The sequence below is a fragment of the Natator depressus genome, chromosome 1, assembly GCF_965152275.1.
Source record: "Natator depressus isolate rNatDep1 chromosome 1, rNatDep2.hap1, whole genome shotgun sequence".
NCBI classification, from domain to species: domain Eukaryota; kingdom Metazoa; phylum Chordata; order Testudines; family Cheloniidae; genus Natator; species Natator depressus.
In genome coordinates this window covers 203,181,460-203,205,323 of record NC_134234.1, presented here as the reverse complement: position 1 = coordinate 203,205,323, position 23,864 = coordinate 203,181,460, and the positions used below count along the sequence as shown (strand labels likewise).

The following is a 23,864-nucleotide window of genomic DNA, read 5'->3' as shown; positions in this document are numbered from 1 at the left end:
GGTCCCCCAGAGGAGGGAGGCGAGTACAGACTCGGGCACAGTGAGGACTTTGTCCAACCTGTCTCTGGACTGGGAGAATGTCGAGGCCAGCCAGAGCTGGAGGGGCCGCATCCTGAGTCTGGCATGGCATACCACGTACATGCATGCTGCTATGTGACCCAGGAGTTGGAGGCATGCCCTGGCAGTTGTCACAGGAAACCTCATGATCGCCCTGATGAGATCTCTCAAGGTTTCGAACCTGTCCACTGGGAGGGAAGCTCTGGCCAATGTCGGGTTGAGAATCACGCCAATGAACTCTATTCGCTGTACCGGTACCAACGTGGATTTGATGCTGTTTACCAGCAGCCCCAGCGTACTGCAGGTGGACAGGAGGAATGTTACGTGGTCCTGTACCTGTGACCTGGAACTGCCTTTGACCAGCCAGTCATCGAGGGAGGGGGAGATCTGGACCCCCCGACGTCTGAGGTAAGCTGCCACCACAGACATACGCTTTGTGAAGACTCTGGGTAACGTGGAGACACCAAACGGAAGGACGGTGAACTGGTAGTATTCCTGTCCTACCATGAAGCGGAGGAAATACCTGTGGCCCTCGAAAATGTGAATGTGGAAGTACGCGTCTTGGAGATTGAGGGTGGCCTACCAGTCCCCGGGATCCAGGGAGGGAATAACGTAGGGCAGGGAGACCATGCGGAACTTGAGTTTTACCATCTACTGGTTTAGGCCTCTCAGGTCCAGGATGGGCCTGAGGCCCTCTTTGGCCTTCAAGGTAAGGAAATAGCAGGAACTCTTTGTATCTGAACTCTGCAGGCACCACCTCCACCACTCCCAGGTGAAGGAGCTGCCTTACCTCTTGCTTGAGTAGGCTCTCATGAGAGGGGTCCCTGAACATGGATGGGGAGGGAGGGTGGACAAGTGGGGTAGAGAGAAATTGGAGGGTATAGACCCAGGAGATGGTGTTGAGGACCCATCTGTCTGAGGTCAGCAGCGACCACTCCAGGAGGAATATGTAGAGATGGTTGAAGGGTAAGGTGGGCAGATCCCTGGTGCAGACTGGCAAGTCGTCCCCGGGCGTCCCATCAAAATGGGTGCTTACCCGCCTGCTTGCCCTTAGAGGGGCCAGGCTGCGGGGGCAGACTGAGACTGCCACTGTGGATGCTTCTTATAGCTTCTGGATTTTTTTATAAGAAGGTTTGTATTGGGAGTGAGTGACTCGGCTGGGGGCCTGCTGAGGCTTGAACTTGGTCCTGGCTGGGGCTGGGACATAGAGGCCAAGAGTCTTTAAGGTTGTGTGAGAGTCATCGAGACCATGTAATTCTACGTCTGTTTGTTCTGCGAACAGGGCCTTGCCACCGAAGGGGAGGTCCTGCAGGGAGCTCTGTGCCTCGTTGGACAACCCGGACAAGAGGAGCCACGGTGCCCTCCGCATGGACACCTCAGAGGCCATGGTTCTTACTGCCGTGTTCATTGCATCCGAGGCTGCCTGAAGGGTTGCTCTGGCAGCAGCGGTGCCCTCCTCCACCAGGGCCTTATACTTCTTCCTATCACGTTCAGGGAGGGAGTCCATAAACTTTGAATTGAGCCCCATAGGATAAAATCATATCTGCCCAGCAGGGCTTGGTGGTTTGCCACCCTCAGCTGAAAGCTTGACCAAGTATAAAGCTTCCTACCAAACAAGTCCAGCCTCCTTGAGTCCTTATTCTTAGAGGTGCGAGTGGGCTGGCCTTGATGCTCCTTGTGGTTGACCGCCTCATCCATCAGGGAGTTGGGGACAGGGTGAGTATAGAGATATTCGTGCCCCTTGGCGGGCACAAAATACTTCCACTCTGTCCTCTTAGAAATGGGGGGCCAGGAAGACTGGGTCTGCCACAGGGCAGAGGAGATTTTTGCCACCCCTTCATGGAGAGGGAGGGCCACCCTAGCCGGTGCTGTGGCTGAGAGGACATCAAAGAGGGAGTCCAAAGGCTCCTCCACTTCTTCAGCCTGTAAATTGAGGCTTGAGGCCACCCTCTTCAGGAGCTCCTGGTGGGCTTTTGTGTCCTCCTGGGGAAGGAGGAGGCGGCGCCGTGATGGCCTCATCTGGGGATGAGGAGGATGGAGGCGTGGTGCTTTGTGTTCCCACCAGTGCCGCAGTCCCTGGCGCTCGGTCCCCTTCTGAATGCGGGACCAGGGAGAAGTGCTCCGCTGACCCCCTCCTGGGGGGTTGAGAGAGGGAGGATGATTGTTGGTCTGAGGCCCCAGCTACAGAGCAAACCACCTGTAGGGGCTGCATCAGGGCCCATGGGGTCAACTGGTGCCAGGGCGCTGGCCAGGGAGCCTGGTGCCATTGCACTTGCTGCGGCACCGTCAGACGGGCTGCCCCACTGGACTCGTCTGTTCCGCTGACTGCCGGTTCCGAGGGGAGGCTGGGCTGGTGTACAAGCAACCACTATCCAAGGATGGGGACGAGTAGTGGCGTCGTAAGTGGTGCCAGGCCCAAGACTATGAGTCTAGTGTAGAGGAGCAGGAATACCGTCTGTAATGGCTGCTCGGCAAACAGCTCCCTCGGACAGATCTGCAGCGGCCGGTTGCCGGTGATCTACGCCTGGGGCTGCGGGAACGGTGCCATGCTGGGGACCTTGACCAGGTGAAGAGCGTGAGTGGTGTCGACGTCGGTACCGAGAGTGGCTACAGCGGCTTCCTGGAGTTGGAGACCTCTGGTGCTGTCGGTCCCAGCAGTCCTGGTGGGGCATGCTCTGACCTAGAGGCCTGTGCTCCCTAGATGTGGAGCAGTGCCTTGAGTCCCTGTTGCTCATCACCCAGCCAGCCAATCGGGTGGGGGTCAACGGAGACCAGTGCGGGTTGCGAGTGGGGTGGTCACTCGGCGAAGAGCGTCGTCGGGATCCTTCCCGCGAGCGTGAGTGGTACCGCCTGGGTGGCGACTGTGGCGGTCCGAGTGCCAGCTTGCTTCTAGACTGGGGAGCCGCTGGGGTCAGTGCAGCCGGTATCGGAAGAGACATTACATCTCAAGCTGCCTGCAGGGCCTCTGGTGTGGAGGGCACCTGCATGTGGGCACTGGCATCCGGGGAGGTCACCTCAGAGTGGGCGTGGCTACTCTGCTCCACCTGAGTCAGAAGCCGCGGAGGATTGAGAGCTGCCCAGCATGGGTCTAGTCTCGCCCCCAGCCTTGCCCTGGTGCCACAATGGAGAAGATCGCTTCTTTGTCTTCTTAGAGTGTCCCGTGACCGCTGGGTTGCTGCGCACCTATGTTACGGTGCCGACTCAGAGCAGCGTAGCGATGTCGGGTCAGGGCCGACTCCATCAATATGGCTCAGAGCCGTATATCTCGCTCCTTCTTAGCCCGGGGCTTAAATGATCTGCAAATTTTGCAGCAGTCACTGACATGGGTTTCCCCAAGACAGAGTAAGCAGCTAGTATGCGGGTCACTTATGGGCATAGGCTGTTCACAAGTGTTGCACGACTTAAAGCCCGATGCCCCGACCCGGGTGAGGTTCTTCTACTTTACTACTACTATCTATCTATATTTTCTTTAAACTACAGGTACTAACTATCTACAGAATTAAAAAACAGACCAAACAGGGAAAGCTACAGTGAAGAGCTGGAGCACAGCAGTTCCAAAGCACCATCACTGGTGGCAAGAAGGAACTGAGGGTGGGGGGAGCACGCAGCACCCCTTATACCGCGCCACGGCGGCTCCACTCCACAGTACCTATGGGTACTGCTAAGGGGAAAAACTTCCGGCAACGGTGCATGTGGCGAGCACGCACACCTACTGTGGAATGCACATGAGCAATCACTCGAAGAAGAATTAGTTTTTTTAATTGCTTGACAGCCCTAACTGAAAATTAATTGTGCTGTTAAGAATAGAATACCATTTATTTAAATATTTTGGATGTTTTTCTACATATTCAAACATATTGATTTCAATTACAATGCAGAATACAAATGTACAGTGCTCACTTTATATTTATTTTTTTTACAAATATTTGCACTGTAAAAAACAAAAGAAATAGTATTTTTCAACTCACCTAATACAAGTACTGTAATGCAATCTCTTTATAATGAAAGTGCAACTTACAAATATAGAATTATGTACTAAAAAAAACTGCATTCAAAAATAAAACAATGTAAAACTTTAGAGCCTACAAGTCCACTCAATCCTACTTCTTGTTCAGCCAAATCACTCAGACAAACAAGTTTGGTTACAATTTGCAGGAGATAATGCTGCCCGCTTTTTGTTTACAATGTCACCTGAAAGTAAGAATAGGCATTTGCATGCTATTGTCACAAGATATTTACGTGCCAGATGCATGAAAGATTCATATGTCACTTCATGTTTCAACCACCATTCCAGAGGACATGCATCCATGCTGACGATGGCTTCTGCTCGATTACAATCCAAAGCAGAGTGGATCAACACATGTTCATTTTCATAATCTGAGTCAGATGCCACCAGCAGAAGGCTGATTTTCTTTTTTGGTGGTTCAGGTTCTGGAGTTTCCGCATCGGAGTGTTGCTCTTTTAAGACTTCCGAAAGCATGCTCCACACCTCGTCCCTCTCAGATTTTGAACGGCACTTCAGATTCTTAAATCTTGGGTCGAGTGCTGTAGCTATTTTTAGAAATCTCACATTGGTACCTTCTTTGCGTTTTGTCAAATTTGCAGTGACAGTGTTCTTAAAACGAACATGTGCTGGGTCATCCTCCAAGATTGCTATAACATGAAATATGTGGCAGAATGCGGGTAAAACAGAGCAGGAGACATACTATTCTCCCTCAAAGAGTTCAGTCACAAATTTTATTAACACATTTTTTTAATGAGCATCATCAGCATGGAAGGATGTCCACTGGAATAGTGGCTAAAGCATGAAGGGGCATACAAATGTTTAGCATATCTGACATGTAAATACCTTGCAACCCCAGCTACAAAATTGCCATGCGAAAGCCTGTTTTCACTTTCTGGTGGCATTGTAAATAAGAAGTAGGCAGCATTATCTCCCATAAATATAAACAAACTGGTTTGTCTTAGCAACTGGCTGAACAAGAAGTAGGATTGAGTGGACTTGTAGACTCTAAAGTTTTACGTTGTTTTGTTTTTGAGTGCAGTTATGAAACAAAACAAAAAATATACATTTGTAAGTTGCACTTTCATGATAAAGAAATTGCACTACAGTACTTGTATGAGGTGAATTGAAAAATACTATGTCTTTTGTTTATCATTTTATGGTGCAAATATTGGTAATAAAAAATTACAAAGTGAGCACTGTACACTTTGTATTCTGTGTTGTAGTAGAAATCAATATACTTGAATATGTAGAAAAAATCCAAAATATTTAAATAAATGGTATTTATTCTTGTTTAACAGCACAATTAATTTTCAATTAGTTTTTTTAATTGCTTGACAGCCCTAACTGTTTTAAAGCTCAAGCTATTGGAGTCATGACTATATGAGTGTCTCACTTTTTTTTTTTTAACTTTTTTTTTTTTTTTTTAAATGAAAGCTAACTGTATAGCCCTCATGGTTGTAAAGAAAAATCTGAAAACATTTCCCAAGTGTACTTAAACACCAGAAGGCAAATTGCATTCCTACCCTTACGCAGCAGATGTGCACGTTTAAGAGATGCTGGATGACAGGAAAAGTGCTTTGCGTGTAATGTTTTCCTCCCCATTTCCTACTAATCCTGGCCAATGGAAGCTGTGAAGCCAGCGCTCTGGGCAGAAGCAGCACGCAGAGCTGCCTGGCCACGCCTCCACCTAACAGCTGAGCGAGGGGGATGTTGCCGCTTCTGGGGAGCCCCCCAGGTAAGTGCTGCCCAGAGCCCGCCTCACCCTGTCCAGTGTCCCAACCCCCGACCCCTCCCACACCTAAACTGCGCTGCTGGGGGGGTGTGCCGGAGCCCAAGACTGCCCCAGCAGTGGCCGGTGTGCCTGGCACAGGGGCTGCCTGAGCAGCTCGTGAGTCGGGTGCACCAGCCGCTGCAGAAGTCACGGAAAGTCACAGAATATATTTCCTGTGCCCCAATCACCTGCATACCTCCCACACCAAACCTCTGCTGTTGTTGCTGGCGAGGGGAGGCGCGAGGGGGGGAAAAAGATGTGGAGTCAGGTAGGGAGCCTGCCGGCCCCACCAACCACCCCCTCACCCCCTCCAGCACCAGCAAGGGTCTCGGGTCACGTACCGCCCCCCACCCGCCCCAGCACCCCCACAGGACTCCCGGACAGCACCCCCCCCCCCCAAGTTTTATTCACTGGTATTTTTAGTAAAAGTCATGGACAGGTCACAGGCCATGAATTTTTGTTTACTGTCTGTGACCTCTCCGTGACTTTTACTAACAATTCCTGTGACTAAAACGTAGCTTTAATCATGATTGTTTTAATCGTGATTACATTTTTGTAGTTAATCGCGTGAGTTAACTGTGATTAATCAACAACTCTAAAAAAAAATAAATAGTGTGAGATCTGCAATAAAATCATGAGGGTTGGCAACATTTTCAAGTTACATAATCACTTTATCTACCACTAAAATTGCAGCCACCTCTAGGGTGAAACACAGACATCATATAACATTTTAAGATAGGAAGTGCAGAAAAATCCTATACTCAATTCAAACTAATCGGGAGTGGCAGACCATAATTACTTAAGATGGATTCTGTTCAATACACTAAGAATAAAACACCCCAAAAAGTGCCAGGGAACTTTAATGACAAGTGGGTCCGGGCCTCAGATTTACATCTCATTGGAAGATACGGGGATTGCTCTGGGTGCCACAGCAATCAGTTAAAAATAGTTTCTGAGCAGAACTACTTGTTCTAACTTATCATAGAATAGAAAGAATATCAGGGTTGGAAGAGATCTCAGGAGGTCATCTAGTGCAACCCCTGCTCAAAGCAGGACCGAGCCCCAATTTTTGCCCCAGATCCCTAAATGTCCTCCTCAAGGATTAAACTCACAACCCTGGGTTTAGCAGGCCAATGCTCAAACCACTGAGCTATCCCCTCCCCCCAGCAGAGTTAATTGACTTTCCCAAGTTCAGTGACATAGCCAGGGATAGAACCCAAGCCTCCCGATTCCCAAGCCAGTATCCTATCCACTGGACCATGGTCTCTCTCTTCCTTCTAATTTTAAAAGTAGCTTGAACCAAAAATGACCAAAGTTACAGCATGAAACATTTTACTGTAAAGCCCTGATTACTTCCTATTCCTCAATATTACAACGAATACTTATGAACTCATGAAGGATTAATGCAGATGCCTGTTATATTTCCATAGTAATCTCATTGTAATTTATCATTCTTGACTACAACTACTAGAGGACTACCATAATGTCTAACCACCTCCTATCAACACAGACAATACACTGCCATCATATCTGGCAACTGGATGTACACTCTGTGCTGTAAGCAGACGCTAAGGCCTGTAACTTCCATTACGATGGCTATGCCTAGAGAGAAAGTGTAGCTTATTGTACTATCTCACTAGTGATTTTTTAAACAGAGCTACACCAGTTGTCCCCAATCTTTGCAGCCCAAAAGCTGAACGTACTATGCCACCACAGTCCAGAGATGACAATCAATACTTAAAGTATGTTCTCTGGAGCTCCTGCAGCACAACAGAGAAACTCATAAATATTCCTCTCCATGGAAATCGTTAGTAAAAGGCAAAAGATTAAGCAGGCAACAGAACAGCCAGAGTAACTCTTCTCCCTCCCCTGCAATGCAGCAGGTAGCCAGTTGTGGAGTTGTTGAGCAGCCGCAGCAGCAGCAGGACAGCAGCTGCTCGGAGTGCTGCTACCTCATCCCAGAGCTGCTCCGGTGAATAAAGGAGAAGCAGGAGGCAGGCAGTTGGAGAGACTCCAACCTCCTCCCCATTGTAAAAAGACAAGGGGTTCTGCTTTTAAAATCACTGCGTGTGGCTCATGGAACACATGTTCAGTTTATAATCAGCTACAAATCCTCTTCTACACTTTCCACAGTATGCATCCGATGAAGTGAGCTGTAGCTCACGAAAGCTTATGCTCAAATAAATTGGTTAGTCTCTAAGGTGCCACAAGTACTCCTTTCCTCTTAACACAGCTGCCTTCAAGGGTCATAATTTATTGCATTCAGGAACACAAGAGACCTTGGGCAAAGGCTGGATATCAGCAAGTTTCACCTCTTAAAAAAGCCTTATCACACAACTGCAAAGAAGCACAGCATGGGAAGAGTTAAAGAGCAGAGTGGTGGAATGGAAGGAAAGTTCAAATCAAACTCCATAGGACTGGCAGTGTCAACATTCGGACAACCTGTGGGTGGATTGAGAGGAAGGAAGGGAGGGAAGGGGTGCAGTGTAGTTTCTATCACCAGTGGGAGACAACCTGTGACGGTTCTTGGGGTACCCAGACTGAGAGTCACTTTGTTACCCTCTGTTTCCAGCGTGAGGGAGTCTTGCTTGTGGTAACCGAGGGTTAGCTCCCTACCACCACCACCCTTTCAGCCACTCAAACACCCTCCTTTGGGCTATGCCAGCTCTGTCTTCATCTTGCAGGTTAACAAGAGGTGTGCCCCAGTCCCCAAGTCCTCTCAAAATGTTCCCCAGCCCCTGACACTGGCAACCCACATAAATCCCAGATCCTTTGTCCCCAAAGGAGCAGTGTACACCAGTTTTACCTTAAGTCACTGCTCTTGTTTATACACAGCTTTTGTTTTAGTATAAGAAAGACTAGAGATTCCACTAGAAACAAAAGAGTGATGGAAATTGGTTACAATATAAAACAAAATCATAAAACACGAACTAGGACCTACACTTATTAATAGTTACCTTTCCTATCTAATAAAGTAAGTCATCCTCCCCTCCCACCCAAGAATATCATTCTATTGCAGAGAGGGCTGGCTTCCCAAAACCAGGAACTAAACTTTCAGGAAAAACACCCCAGGCTAAATAAGATGTCTCCTTAGTGAAGGGATCCAAGATCTCTCTCCCCACTCTGGTATTATACTGAACCAGTCTTTTCATAGTCAGGGCAATCTCCTGTCTGTTATTATGTTTCTTTTTTACCTCCAAGTGGTTTCAATCATTTGCAGTTGTCTTTGATGGTTTTCCCCCTGACTATTCTGGGATGGGGTAGGCAAATGAACAACACATCCCATAATTGGCTAGCCAGGGAGGGGTTACAATATGAGACATACGGTTCCCTGACAACTAACCTTTACTTCAAGACCATAAGGCATAATTTTCCGTATAGTTACATTTATTCCTTAAGTATTATCCCTCCACACATCTCACAAGGATTATGAGCAATGATAAGTTACAAACTTTCAATACTTTACCTGTTACCCTTTACAGACAAATACCCTGTAAGCAATGTATTGTATGAAGCGAGTGTGGCAGGTCTGGGATGACAGTTCACAAAGAGCAGTAGATCCTTTGCCTAGGGACCTATGTATCGCAGACCCCTCCTTGAAATAGAAAGCATACCAAGCTTTTTATTTAGGGGCTCTTTTAAACAAAAATATCTATTAGGATTCACTGGGTTAGGAGCATTGTACCACTGGATTTTATTTGTGTCCCAGTACTGTCGTGAAATGGCAGTCTGACTGAAGCCTGCCATCTAAGCACAAAACTGTCCAGACACATGTGTTACCAAGGCACACTTTACATAACAGGCCCCAGAGAATTTGCAGTGTGTGTTAACTAAATGGGCTTTAGTTCTTCTTAGAAATTACATCTGTTTGAGTTTGGTGCAATCATTTTCCTTTCCTGTTTACAGGGGTTTGCAGTTCATTAGAAAGGAGAACTAATTTACCATGTAATGCCCCAAAAAGGCCTCAAAACAGCTTGATATTACCTAGAAGAGCATAGCGAGTTACACAGTCTTCATATGTTGCTGACCAAGGTTAGCACAATAGATTGAAAATACCACACAAGTCTGAGAGTCCTTTGAAAAGGTGAATTTAAATAATCAGACGTTTGCTTAACACTAGTGATTCAGTCTGTCTCTATTGCAAGCATGTATTTTTGTTTTTATTTTGTTTTTTAATCTGTGCTCGGTAAAGATTGCAAGCAAAAAAAAAAAAAAAAAAAAGAAACCTTTTGACCCAGTCTTTTCCTTTTCATATAAGGAGCCTTTTGCTCATATTTATATGTACATAAGCTTTGCAGATCTGAGCTGTGATAGTTTTTCAATCTGACCCTATATGAACAAACAGAACTAGGGTAAGGAAGACAGCAACTGTGCACACAGGACAACACTTTACTTGTAGGATCCAAGAGTCTCTGTCTTTGTAAAGCAGGGTGGAACAATTTAAATAATTGTTTTTTAAAAATTAAGTTATTTAAATCAGATTGAAACTTTGTAAAACTGATTTGAAAATATGTACTCTGCAACTTCAGTGGCATTTAAAAATGGAGTTATAATTTTGTTACTCGTTTTAATCAACTGGTAAGGTATGTGAATTTTGCAAAATTAATATAGGCTAAAAAAATATTGAAAATTAAAGCCCTGATCCTGTAAACATTTAACCAAGTACAGAACTTTACTCCCAAGAACAGTCCCATTGACCTCAATGGGACTATTTGTGCTTAAAATTGAGCTTCTGCATAAGTATTTGGAGGATCAGGAGCAAAAATTTTATTTGTTAAAAACATCTCTTAGTGTCATAAAACCTTTGTCATTTCAAAACAAAAGTCCTTCAGGGTGATCAAAAATTATTTAGACTTTGAATATATTAAAAGTAACTTTTTTATACTCATGCCAACATTTTCAAAGACAGGAGCCTAAATGTCTAAATATAGGCACATAAGAGTGGGATGTACAAAAACAAGACTCATTGACTTCAGACTGCAAACTCTGATGAAGGAATAGAGCTTATTTTGGTTTCTTGACTTGCTGAAGTTGAATTTATCAATAGGTGCCGTTCATTGCAAATATAGCACAGGCTACATGATTACAATTTTTGGTTGGTTTGTATTGTTCTCACAGTAAAGAATTTCAATGAGGACCTGGATTTTTTTTTCAACATAGATTAACTTTGTGTGTGTGAAACTTTTTAACGGACTTTCAGATTTTATAGTTTCTCTATTAACGTTGAGGAAACCAATTATAAACACTTACAAAATGTTCATTTTAGCAATTTAAGACAAAATGGGAGAAAGTGAAGAACAAGCAACTTGTAAATAAAACATGAAATAAAGTAATAAAGTACGTTTAAATCAAGATTGTTATAACAGTCCTCCCGCTCCCAAAATAAAGCCAAGTTCTTAGAAGGATCTTCTGTTATGCAACTATCTGAAACTGTTATTGAGGGTGACTAACTATTCCGCGGTATGCATGTGGGCAAACAACTTGACAGATGGGCAGCACAGGCATCTTTTTTATAACATTAGGTGGTTTGCATACCTTGGTGAGGGGCAATTTAGAAATACCTAAATAGAGGGGCTGAAGTAGAACTTTTTATTCGTAGATTCTGAGGCCAAAAGGGACCACTGTGATCATCTAGCCTGACCTCCTATATAACACAGGCCACCAAACTTTGCAAAAGTAATTCCTAAGCAGATCTTTTAGAAAAATATCTGATTGATTTAAAAATGGTCAGTGATCGAGAATCCACCACAACCCTTAGTAAATTGTTTCAGTAATTAGTTATCCTCACTATTAAAAACATGCCTTATTTATGAATACTAAATTTCATGGGCAGCGCAAGAACTGCTAGCGCAGGGAGGCTAGCCGCCAGGCCCACCCCTTCTGCCCAAGGCCCTGCCTCTCCTGTCCCCCTCCCCCGACAGAGCCCAGAGCTCCCGCCTCATGACAGCTGCTGGCCCCTCCGCACCCCAGGCCACTCAAGCGCCCCCAGCTCCAGAGCACTGGATGGGCGGCGCAGCCCCCAGCCCCAGACAGGTGGCGTGTCCCCAGCTCTGGAGCACCGTGCCGGTGGCGAGGCCCCAGCCCCGGCACCTCCATCCCTGGGCCAGGGGAGGAAGGGCAGAAAGCAGGAGGGGGCCTGGTGTTACAGCATGGGCGGGGCCACGCCTGGCTATTTGGGGAGGCTCCGTCTCCCCTGGCCTGTGATACTGTTGCCCGTAAGAAGTTCCAGACTGACAGCCCTGGAGATCAAAGCCCTCTACTTAGTCACAAACAGGTATACCATGGGTAGCAGCACGGCAAGCTGCCTTTGTGCCATCCTTTAAGTATTCCTCACTCCTGACCTGGAGATACTATCGATAGCGATTTCAGTTGAGTTTAGTCTGCATCATCCATTAAATTTCTTAGCCTCGGTTTGAGGCCCACAAACTCCCCCAACTGGCACATAAGTGGTGGTTATTTTTTGTAATGCAGACACAGTGGGACCTGGCATGGATCAGAGTGGCCAAGGTGAAGTATAAGAGCGTTGGAGGGGAGAGGCAGTGCCTTCTGGAGAGCCAGAGACCTAAAAGGATATTTTTCATAGTTGTAGCTATGTAGGCTCTAACAGCACTGTCTAAAAGGCCACCAACACTGAACGGACATAATCTGACAGCACGAGCCCTCAACAGAGGGTACTGTTATAGAAGAGGAAAATACAAATGCTTCCCTTGCTCCACTTGTCTGCGTTCAGTTTCAGACACTTGCCTTTCATACAGATGCTGATCCAGCTTTCTCAATGCCTAGCTGAGAAGATGGTGCTGGTTATATTGGATATAAAGGTGATTTAGAGGTAGGTGTCATCCGTTGCCTCAACATTATCCTCCCATACCCTGTATTGAAAAAATAGGGGAGAAAATTAAGCCTTGTGGAATGCCACATAGAGGGTTTTGAAGATACAGTATTTGTTGCCTATTATAACCCTCTCTTGGTTTGGTATGAGAAGAACCAGAGCCATTTCCATTCACCCTGCAATCTCTTGGAGTCTGCCCAGCAGATTTGGTGATCAACAGCAAAAAGATCTAGCAGCAAGATTCCCAAATTCACACGTATACACCTACATGCCTGAACAATTCAAATTTCATCTCAGAGCTGGAGACATGCACGCACACTGAACCTTATCACCAATATAGTCATCTGTATGCCTTTCTTGCCAGGGACATTCAGTAATGGAGACAACGAAGACGGAGAACATGGAATTCAATGGGTCTTTTAAGGATATTTCAGGACCAATTCCACCAGGCCCACAGGTTACCTCAAACCCATAGAAAGCAGAAAAACCGCTCCTTACAGTGAGTTCTCAAATCCAAGGACCAGGTTGTATTTACACAGGTACAGAGTGTTACACCCCAGGGACCAGGTGGAATGTAGCAAGCCAGTGAACTGGCTATATTTACAAGGAGAAAGGCAGAGATTCTCATTTCCGACATGATCTTTTATACACAATATTGCATAATCTTTTATCAACACTCCTTCTCATTCACTACTCCAAATCCTTCTTTTACTTTTGGGACATAGTTATTGCCATACATGATGTTACAAATTACACAATAACTTACGTAACACGTTGTTCCCCTTTTTATCATAAAGAAAATTATCCATCCTATTATTTGACAGGGACTTTACTTGTTTACTTTAGACACTACAAAAACTTAGTAACAGAATGACCAGATGTTAGTATTCTTTCCCCGGAACCTTTGTTTGCACTTTCCCCATCTCTAAAAGGTTATAACAACCACATAATTTTGCAGGCCTACAAACCTACTTTTATATAACTCATACATCGCTAATCAGTCATCCACTTTATAAGGATTAGGCCTTTATCATGTTATATAGGGTAATCTCACCTACCCTACCATGTTATATAGGGTAATCTCAATGCTTTACTCCCTTATAGGTCTACTTTAAATTTCAAGATGCTATAATCCTGACTCTGCCATCCTTTCTAGGTGTGTTGTATTTCAGGAGCCTCCCATATTTCCTCCTACTGCCAATGCTGGCTCAAATATTTATCACTGTAACAAAAGACCCCACTACTGGCTAAAATCTAGTGCTTTAGTCCTGTCCCCCAAATCTAAGCCCCTTCACAGCACAGTAAGTTTTTAGCATCAGCGTGGACACTGACTAGCCTTGCATGCTATAAGTTTAAATACGAATCCAACAATACAATCTACTGCAACACAAGTAACAGGATTCCATGTGTGTTCTTGATCTGACATCTAAACAGATTTCCATGTCTAAAAGGATGACACACTTGGGAGACGGTATTACCAAGCATGCACCTTCAAAAGAACAGAGAGTCAGCAGAATAATAAAAGGCAAGAAAGCTGCAGGAACAACCTTTTCCACTGAAGTGGCAATGGCTTAGCAATATTCACAAAAGGGTTAGGGACATCTTTCCATTTGTGTGTGTTTGGATTTGTAAAGCCAAGAGAGGGGTGTACGTGGCAAATATTTTCTGTGCTTGTATTGACAAAACTCACCCAGACAGACATGGCGTGAACACTGTAGGTCATGGCATGAAAACTTTAGCAGATGCTTTATAGCTGTGAAGATTAGACATACCAGCCAGATGTTGTGACAGTCTGTACCCCTATGTTCATCCTTTTACAGGACTATGTTATATTTCGTATAAAGTATGCCTTGTGAGTGGACACAGGGGATGGATCACTCAATGATTACCTATTCTGTTCATTCCCTCTGAAGCACCTGACTGTCGGAAGATAGGATCCTGGGCTAGATGGACCTTTGTTCTGACCCAGTATGGCTGTCCTTATGTAAGGTATCATTTGAAAACTCATCATTTGCTGACCATTATTGTCCTGGTAAAATGTGTATGGCAACACTGTTACAAAGCTATAAGATTCTATTGCATGCTATTACTGAAAGACATGCTTCAAGTCTGGGGAGCAGTCACAAACCAGTTCCCCAGAGACAAAACGCTAGCCAACACCTGAGCCAGGTGTCAACAAAACCAAATGAACCATCACCTGATTAAGTGGCCATTCTTTGGCAGGAAAGAGGGCATGGGCAAAAAAAACAAAACAAAAAAAAAAACACTACATCTTGACCCAGGAACAACTTGGGGTTCATGTCCACACAGACTTTCTGTCTCCTGAACCTTAGCTGGAGATGATTCTCGAAGAACAGAAAGAACTGTAAGAAGGGAGAGCAGATGCCCCAAATTATTCCTCCCTTTCTCTCTACCCACAGCATCCACAACAACTAAAGAAGAAAGGAAACAGCTTTGGACCAGGGGAGGGATCCTGACTGAAAGGAAGTTAGCCAGTAAGACTGCAGAAACATGTGGTGAGAGAGACTTTGCTTTGAATTCATGTAGAGTGTTAAGGTAGGCATTAGTTGTGCTTTACCTTTATTTTCTTGTAACTAATTCTGACTTTTATGCCTCATTACTTATATTCATTTAAAATTTATCTTTTGTAGATAATATATTTGTTTTAGCTAAAACAATGTGTTTGTACTGAAGTGTTTGCGAAAGTATTTGAGATAACAGGATTTACTGTTCAAGAGGGAACTGGGCACTACAAGACATACATTTCTGGGGAAAGTCTGGGACTGGAAGCTTGCTGGTGTTGCTCTGCAGTGTAATTCAGGAGTGGCTAGCTATAGCACTCATATACAATAACTGGGACTAAATTACATTTGGGAGACTTTGTGTGAGCAGACCAAGAGTGGTTACTCTCACAGCGAAGCAGTATAAAAGTCACCCCAGGTTGGAGAACTGAGTGGACGCAGCTGTTCATCAGTCCAGATTGTACCCTGGGTAATGTCACAGACATCACTTCAAAATATGAGAGGATGGCCACCAGGACTCTATGAGCAACAGCTCCAGTGAATCATAACTGTAAGGCCAAGAAGGCCATTTGACATTCTGCATAGTGCTAACTATAAACTTGCACCCACTAATTCCTGAATGTCCAATACCTTGTGGTTAAACTGAAGTATATCTTTCAGACAGACATACAATCTTGATTTAAGGATTTCAAGTAATGGACAATCTACCACATCCCTTGAGTCATTCTAAGCATTACCATTAGTGTTAAATGTGTGTGCCTTATCTACAGTATGAATTTCCCCATTTGTCTTTAGGTGTAGCTCAGAGATTTGCCAATCTGAAGCAGAGTGAAACTGACATGATTACCAATTTCATTTCTGAGCGGTGAAAGTGAGCAGAGTCTCTACCTGCTACCTGACATAGCTCTGATCAGTGACAAAGACCCTTAAGCTGTGGTAACACTGCATTAGTTTACATTAAGGTCACAAATGGAAAGCTATCTTTGCAACCATGATGGTGAAAAATTTAAAAATAGAAACTGAAGTTCTTCAGAAGGGGAAGGCTTAGAGCCCTTTCCAGGAAAAATTTCTGACATGCCAGTGATGAGCAAACAAATGAATTTTTGAGCCCTGCTGGAGGTTGTAGAGTTGGTTGTTTTTTTTAAATCATTGATATATAATATGTACATGGCCCTGTACAGTAGAGAAAATACAGCCACAATACCTGCTCCAAAGATCTTGCGGGCTAAGGTTATGAATAAATAATATACCGAATAAAGAAAAGGCTAGTTACACAGCTTCATGGAACACATGGGTCTTAGTAATTTTTTTTTTTTTTTAAAAGGTAGGATGGGAGAGAGCAGAATGAAGAGACATGGAGTGAGAAGTGGACAAGGGAGACCATCAAAAATGAGAAGAGATGAGAATGGGCACCACAAGAAAGGGAAATGGGTGGGTGGGCTTTAGTGCAGGGTCTGAGTGAGAAAGTGGGGAGACTGAATAGTGAGGGAAGACAGAGGCTTTTGGCAGATGTGTTTAGAATACTCTGGAGGGAATGAAGTGAGAAGCTGGGCACTCAGAGAAATTATGGGATTTTAAGAGTTGAGATGCTCAAGGCACAACAGGAGTTTGGTCAAAATCCCTTTCCTCAATAAGACATTCCAGGCCACACGAGAGCTCAGTTCCACAGTTACTGCCTTACCTTAGCTCAAGGTGCTTTGAGAAAGCTGGAGTTTGAAAGGTGCTAGAGAAAAGCAAACTAAGTGCGTTATACAGTGGAATGTTGCTGTTAAGCACAAGAATATGCAGTGCAGGACTGAAATTTATTCTTTTTTTAAAAAAAGACTCCACTGATTTTCATTTTAACATTTATATCTCCCCCTCTTTACACAGCTTAAATTTCATTTAACTATATTAACAATATGCCACTGCTACCATGCAGGAAACTGACAACACTAAAATAGCACCAAGATTATTATTATGAATGCAAGAGCAAAGAGTCAGGGAGGAAAGGGTCAACTACTTCCGATTCCATATAGCAGGAGAATATAGTGATGGAAGAAACCTATCCGGGCATCTACTCCATCCCCTTTCCAATGGCTACCCTTTATAGTACCTTCTTTAGTGTCTTGTTCAATCTAATTTTTAAAATAAGCCATTGCCCCGTCTATGGGTGGATGTCCCATTCTGTACTAGAACATAAAGCCAACCCAATAATGCAATATGTTTACCTTAAGATTTTTCTCACAATAATAAAAATAGAAAGCAATGTGGTACAATAAAGGATTATGTGAATATGATGGGGGGGGGGGGTAGAGAAGGGGGAAGGAGGAGAGAAAAAGCTCTCTCTCTTCAACCACAGGGAACCTTAGATTTGTTTTCTTTCTAGCTTCAAAACCAAATTCAAATATTATCCTGCTAAATACTCTGACACAGCTTAGTTTTTCAATAAAATGCAGTGCTTCAATTGAGTACTATAAATAAACAGAGCCCAACACAAGTCTGTTAAATTCAATGTGGGATCTCTAGCTTCTGTCTCTCCCTCACCACAACCCACTCTCCCTTGCAGTTTCTAGTCACGTAATTTTTCTTTCAGATTAACCTTGAATCTGACAACTGAATGTTACACTATGTCAGATTCACAAATATGATTGGGCTATGAGAAGGGGGAAGAAACATCAAAGGTGTGCATCACCCATCCAGACTCGATTAACCTGAGCTACAGAAAACAAAGCTATCAAATGCTTTTCTATGTTGGTAACGGTTAACAAATTCATCTTCTCCAACCACTGTCTCCAGACAGAACAGAGCATCTCCCTCTACCGGTTAAGAAAACACTGAAGCTTGTACTCTTACATATAGCATGTGGCTGACCCACATGAACAACAGAATGTACTTGCGGATATTTAATGCCTTGTGTTTTCTCTTATGTACTAAAAAATCTATTTGAGGAGATGGTACTGAGTTATTTAGATTCTGACAATCTTGCAACACTTTGCCTGTAGAAAGTACATTTCTGCAGATTGCATGGTTTTAAAAGGTCACAGAACAAAAGATTAACATTTTCCCCCAGAAGCCTCTGTAAGAGATAGTGCTTTACTTTAGCTATCTGCCATTTTCATCTCTACCTCCAGCTACACTACAGCAGGGTGACAACCCCATGATAGTTAAGGTTAAGATCAGCTTTCTGTTTAAAGCTCAACTCTTTACTCAGATTGCCCTGAAATTTGATGTGTATCATTTACACATGGGATTCTGTTAACGAGCCAAATTTGGGGACATTTAAACCAAAGAGTTCCCGAGATACAGCCCGTGGCAAAAAACCCAGCCTGTTTAAAAGTTGTGCATCAAAAGTGGAATACCATGTGGGCAATCACACAAAGAAAAATCTTGTTTACCCTCAATCATGGACAAATCTGGCAGATTTATTTAATGACTGACTTTAAACAGTAATATATTTCTTTTTTTACTTTCCTGACTGGTTCCATTGTTACCCCAATAGATCCTAACAGTAAACCACACACAACCAACCACAATACTGATAAATGCAAAGTAATGTACATTGGAAAACATAATCCAACTATACAAATAAAATGAAGGGGTCTAAATTAGCTGTTACCACTCAGAGAGATCTTGGAGTCATTGTGGATAGTTTTCTGAAAACATCCACTTAATGTGCAGAGGCAGTCAAAAAAGAAAACAGAATGTTGGGAATCATCAAGAAAGGAACAGATAATAAGACAGAAAATATCATATTGCCTCTACATAAATCCATGGTAAGCCCACATCTTGAATATTGTGTACAGATGTGATCACCCCATCTCAAAAAATATATATATTGGACTTGGAAAAGGTTCAGAAAAGGGCAACAAAAATGATTAAGGGTATGGAATTAGGGGTATGAGGAGAGACTAATAAGACTGGTACTTTTAAGCTTGAAAAGCAGACAATTAAGAGGGGATATGACAGAGGTCTATATCATCATGACGGGTGTGAAGTAAATAAGGAAGTGTTATTTACTCCTTCTCAAACACAAGAACTATGGGTCACCAAATGAAATTAATAGGCAGCAGGTTTAAAACAAACAAAAGGAAATATTTTTTCCACACAACACCCAATCAGTCCGTGGAACTCCTTGCCAGAGGATGTTGTGAAGGCCAAAACTGTAACAGGGTTCAAAAATGAACTAGATAAATTCATGGAGGATAGGTCCATAAATGGCTATTAGCCAGGATGGGCAGTGATGATGTCCCTAGCCCAGGGGTGGGCAAACTTTTTGGCCCAAGGGCCACATCGGGGTTGCAAAAAGGTATGGAGGAGTGGTAGATATGCTGGAGGGTAGGGATAGGATACAGAGGGACCTAGACAAATTGAAGGACTGGGCCAAAAGAAATCTGATGAGGTTCAACAAGGACAAGTGCAGAGTCCTGCACTTAGGACGGAAGAATCCCATGCACCGCTACAGACTAGGGACCGAATGGCTAGGCAGCAGTACTGCAGAAAAGGACCTAGGGGTTACAGTGGATTAGAAGTTGGATATGAGTCAACAGTGTGCCCTTGTTGCCAAGAAGGCCAATGGCATTTTGGGATGTATAAGTAGGGGCATAGCGAGCAAATCGAGGGACGTGATTGTTCCCCTCTATTCGACATTGGTGAGGCCTCATCTGGAGTACTGTGTCCAGTTTTGGGCCCCACACTACAAGAAGGATGTGGATAAATTGGAGAGAGTCCAGCGGAGGGCTACAAAAATGATTAAGGGTCTGGAACACATGACTTATGGGGAGAGGCTGAGGGAACTGGGGATGTTTAGTCTTCAGAAGAGAAGAATGAGGGAGGATTTGATAGTTGCTTTCAACTACCTGAAAGGGGGTTCCAAAGAGGATGGCTCTAGACTGTTCTCAGTGGTAGCAGATGACAGAACAAGGAGAAATGGTCTCAAGTTGCACTGGGAGAGATTTACGTTGGATATTAGGAAAAACTCTTTCACTACGAGGGTGGTGAAACACTGGAATGCGTTACCTAGGGAGGTGGTGGAATCTCCTTCCCTAGAAGTTTTTAAGGTCAGGCTTGACAAAGCCCTGGCTGGGATGATTTAGTCGGGGATCGGTCCTGCTTGGAGCAGGGGGTTGGACTAGATGACCTCCTGAGGTCCCTTCCAACCCTGATATTCTATGATTCTATGGAGGGCTGGGTAGGGAAGGCTGTGCCTCCGTAAACTGCCTGGCCCCCGCCTCCCATCCACCCCCTCCCACTTCCTGTCCCCTGACTGCCCCCTCAGAACCGCCGACCCATCCAACCCCCTCGGCTCCTTGTCCCGGACCGCCTCGTCCGGGGACCCCCCCCCCTGCTCCCTGTCCCCTGACTGCCCCAACCCCTATCCACACCCCCGCCCCGGAACCCCTGACCCATCCAACCCCCCACTCCTTGTCCCTTGACTGCCCCCTGCCGGGACCCCCATCCCTAACTGCCCCCCCAGAACCCCTATCCAACCCCCCCTGTTCCCTGAGCACCCCCGCCCCAACCTCTACCCCATCCAACTGCTCCTTGTCCCCTGACTGTCCCCCAGGACCTCCTGCCCCTTATCCAACCCCCCCTCCCCCTTACCACACCACTCAGATGAGCAGGACAGGCTTATTGGAAAGCCTGGGAGGTGGGCGGCCGGAAGCCGCACTGCCCACGCGGCGGCGTAACTCCAGGGGAGAGGGGACAGCAGGGGAGGGGCCGGGGGCTAGCCTCCCTGGTCGGGAGCTCAGGGGCCGGGCAGGATGGTCCCGCAGGCCATAGTTTGCCCACCTCTGCCCTAGCCTGTTTGCTAGAAGCTGGGAATGGGCAACAGCGGATGGATCACTTGATGATTACCTGTTCTGTTCATTCCCTCTGGAGCACCTGGCATTGGCCACTGTCGGAAGACAGGATACCAGGCTAAATGGACCTTTGGTCTGACCCAGTATAGCCGTTCTTATGTACAGGCAAGAGCAGCATGTGGTGAAAGGCTACTTACTACCAACAAGGACACACTGCTTTCTTCTCCTTTGAATTTGATTGTGATACTGAGCTTTCATTTCTATACTGCCTTTTACCCAAACATCCTTACAAGTATTTACTTTATAAATACTGCTCCTTGATTGTACAACTATATAAGTAATACTGCAGCCATCACCAAAACACAGCCAACCACTGGGGCAAAAGGTGGCAATTGTTTAATATCTTTCAGCAACACTACAGAACAGTTGAGGTCAGGAAGGAAAGAATACCATGTTCTATTCAAACTGAAAGGGAAAAACTAATAAGACCATGTAATTACCCACGTTGAAATTTCAAGAAGCAACATGGAATCTTTGATTACAAACGATAAGGACTTTGGGTTTGACTTTTGTACTTCATTCCAATATTAGCACCTCTTGAAGCACAGTGCCCCCAGCTCCAGGATAACCCAGGAGAAAGATCACAATCACTGAAGTATGTTTCACTACTGAAAAGCACTGCATTTCCTGAAATTCTGGACCCTAAATGATGAAAGAAAAAACAAAAGCATTTGATGCTTCCACCATACCGGTCATGGGATCAAACAGCTGATTGGCCTCCAAGTCTGTGAAGGTGCTGAAACAAATAGGACATTTGAAGGAGGCACGATTGGTGGAGTCTCTCTCGTCTGTCTCAATCCTCCTCCTCATGTGGTCCAGCTTGTACTTCACCACATTGACCAGCAGGCGATAATTGATGAAGTAGTAGTTGTGCCGGGTGGTTTTGCCATCCGGAGCTGTCTCCACTCTCATCCTGCATTTGATGAACTTGTCCCCCTTCAGCGTGTTGAGAACTGCCCGCAGTTGCTTCCGATCAAACTTCAGCAGCTCCAACATGTCCTCCTCCTTTACGCAAGGATTCCGGATGAGGATGTCCAGTGCCAAAGCATGTTCAATGCCATAAAAACCACGCACCACATACTTGGCAAGGCGCTTCAGAGCCGCTGGGACTTCAGTGAGGACGTCTGGGTCTGTCATATCAGGTATGACACTGAAGCTTCATGTATACTGCAAGGAAAAGAAGATGGACTATAAATTATTTCCCCTCACTTAAACAGTTTTGATCCAGGTTACCAAAACCTAAAAAAGGAAGGACCACTAAAAATAATAGTTTTTCATTTCCCCTTCCCCATCCCTCAACACTCTCTTCAGGTATTAATAATGCAACTAACAGCACAGTACGATTAGACAGTGCACAGTTTCCACTGCAAAATGGGAAAATGTTGGTGATTTTTTTCTACCATACCACCTAATAGATTTCAGTTCCACCTGCTCTGCTGTAACATTAAATATCTCTTGCTTTTGAGCTTTTATAGAGCTACATGATCAGCTGAGACTTACAATTAGGAAGCAAGCACCAAGAGACTACAATGAGACATATCATCACACAGAAATAAGTCACAGTTGGACATTTGGAGAGAGTTTAATGAGGGAGTTCTCCAGGGGAAGGAGGAGTGATAACATGATGCTTGAGGTGAGTTTGTTGTCTGTCTGTGTGCTTGCAGTGTGCCTGCCTGCAGTTTATAGTGTGGTCTGGTTGGGGCACCATGTGCTGAGCCTAAGGCCTGCCAGGCAAAGCTGAGAGCTTTGATCCCTAAACCCTTTAGGATCTGTAAACCAGTGGATGGGGCTACTCAAGGAGAATTGGGGGTTAAAAAGCCAGCTTCTAAGCAACCAGAGGACTATCAGGGGAGTTTAGAGAGGGAGCGCGAGAGCCAGATACATCTCCATTCTCTAAATGTAGGCCAATAAACACTCCCCCCCCCCCCCCGCCCAGAAAATAGCTGCAGGAGTAAAACTAATGCAGGCAGAAGCCTAGCAGCCAAGCGGAGCCTACCCATTTTATTGCACTGAATACAGCATGTACGATTACCTGCCTTATGGGCAGGAGGCGTATGTATGTAGTCAATGCAAGCAGTTTGTATCACAGGCTCTTGAGGCCAGAGTAGCTGAACTGGAGGAGCTACGAGAGGTACAAAGACGAGACTTTCTGGGACACAGTAGAGTGGTTCTACTGCCTCTGTGCTGTTGAGGAGGATGAAAGTCTCAGGGAAGGAGAACATTAAAGTGGAGCGGAGGGAAATGATCTCATAGTTGGGACCCCTCTTCCAGATGATGTCATGGTATCCTCACACACTGGGGGAAGGGACCTCAGTTGTTAGGCAGAGACCAGTAATAGTAATGGGGGATTTGATCATTAGAAATATAGATAGTTGGGTCTGTGATGACCAAGAGAACCGCATGATGAATTGCTTGCCAGGTACGAAGGTTGCAGGTCTCTCAAGACATCTAGACAGACTTATGTGCACTGCTGGGGAGGAGCCAGTGATGTGGTTCATGTAGGCATCAACGACAAAGGGAAAAGTAGGAGAGAGGTCCTGGAGGCCAAATTTAGGTTGCTAGATAAGAGATTCAAGTCCAGGAGCTCCATGGTAGCATTCTCTGAAATGCTTTCAATTCTACCATCAAGGCCAGTTAGAATGGCAGGGCTTCAATGCGTGGATGAAACAATGGTGTATGGAGGAGGGTTTTAGATTTATTAGGAACTGGAGAACCTTTTGTGAAAGGAGGAGCCTTTCCAGGAAAGATAGGTTCCACCTAAACCAAAATGGAACCAAATTGCTGGCATATAAAATTAAAGAGGCTCACAGAAGAGTGTTTAAATTAAGGGCGGGGG

General features: G+C 45.0%; 1 protein-coding gene across 3 annotated transcripts in view; it reads right to left on the bottom strand.

The window, feature by feature from the left end:
* The window catches only part of GTF2E1 (general transcription factor IIE subunit 1), an 89,003-nt gene that overhangs the window by 47,757 nt on the left and 17,382 nt on the right, over window positions 1-23,864 (bottom strand). For all 3 annotated transcript variants that reach the window (XM_074974720.1, XM_074974710.1, XM_074974699.1), the window contains exon 2: window positions 21,718-22,195. In XM_074974720.1, the coding sequence (XP_074830821.1) occupies window positions 21,718-22,165 (448 nt within the window). In that variant the 5' untranslated portion in view covers window positions 22,166-22,195. The remainder of the gene's footprint in view (window positions 1-21,717; window positions 22,196-23,864) is intronic.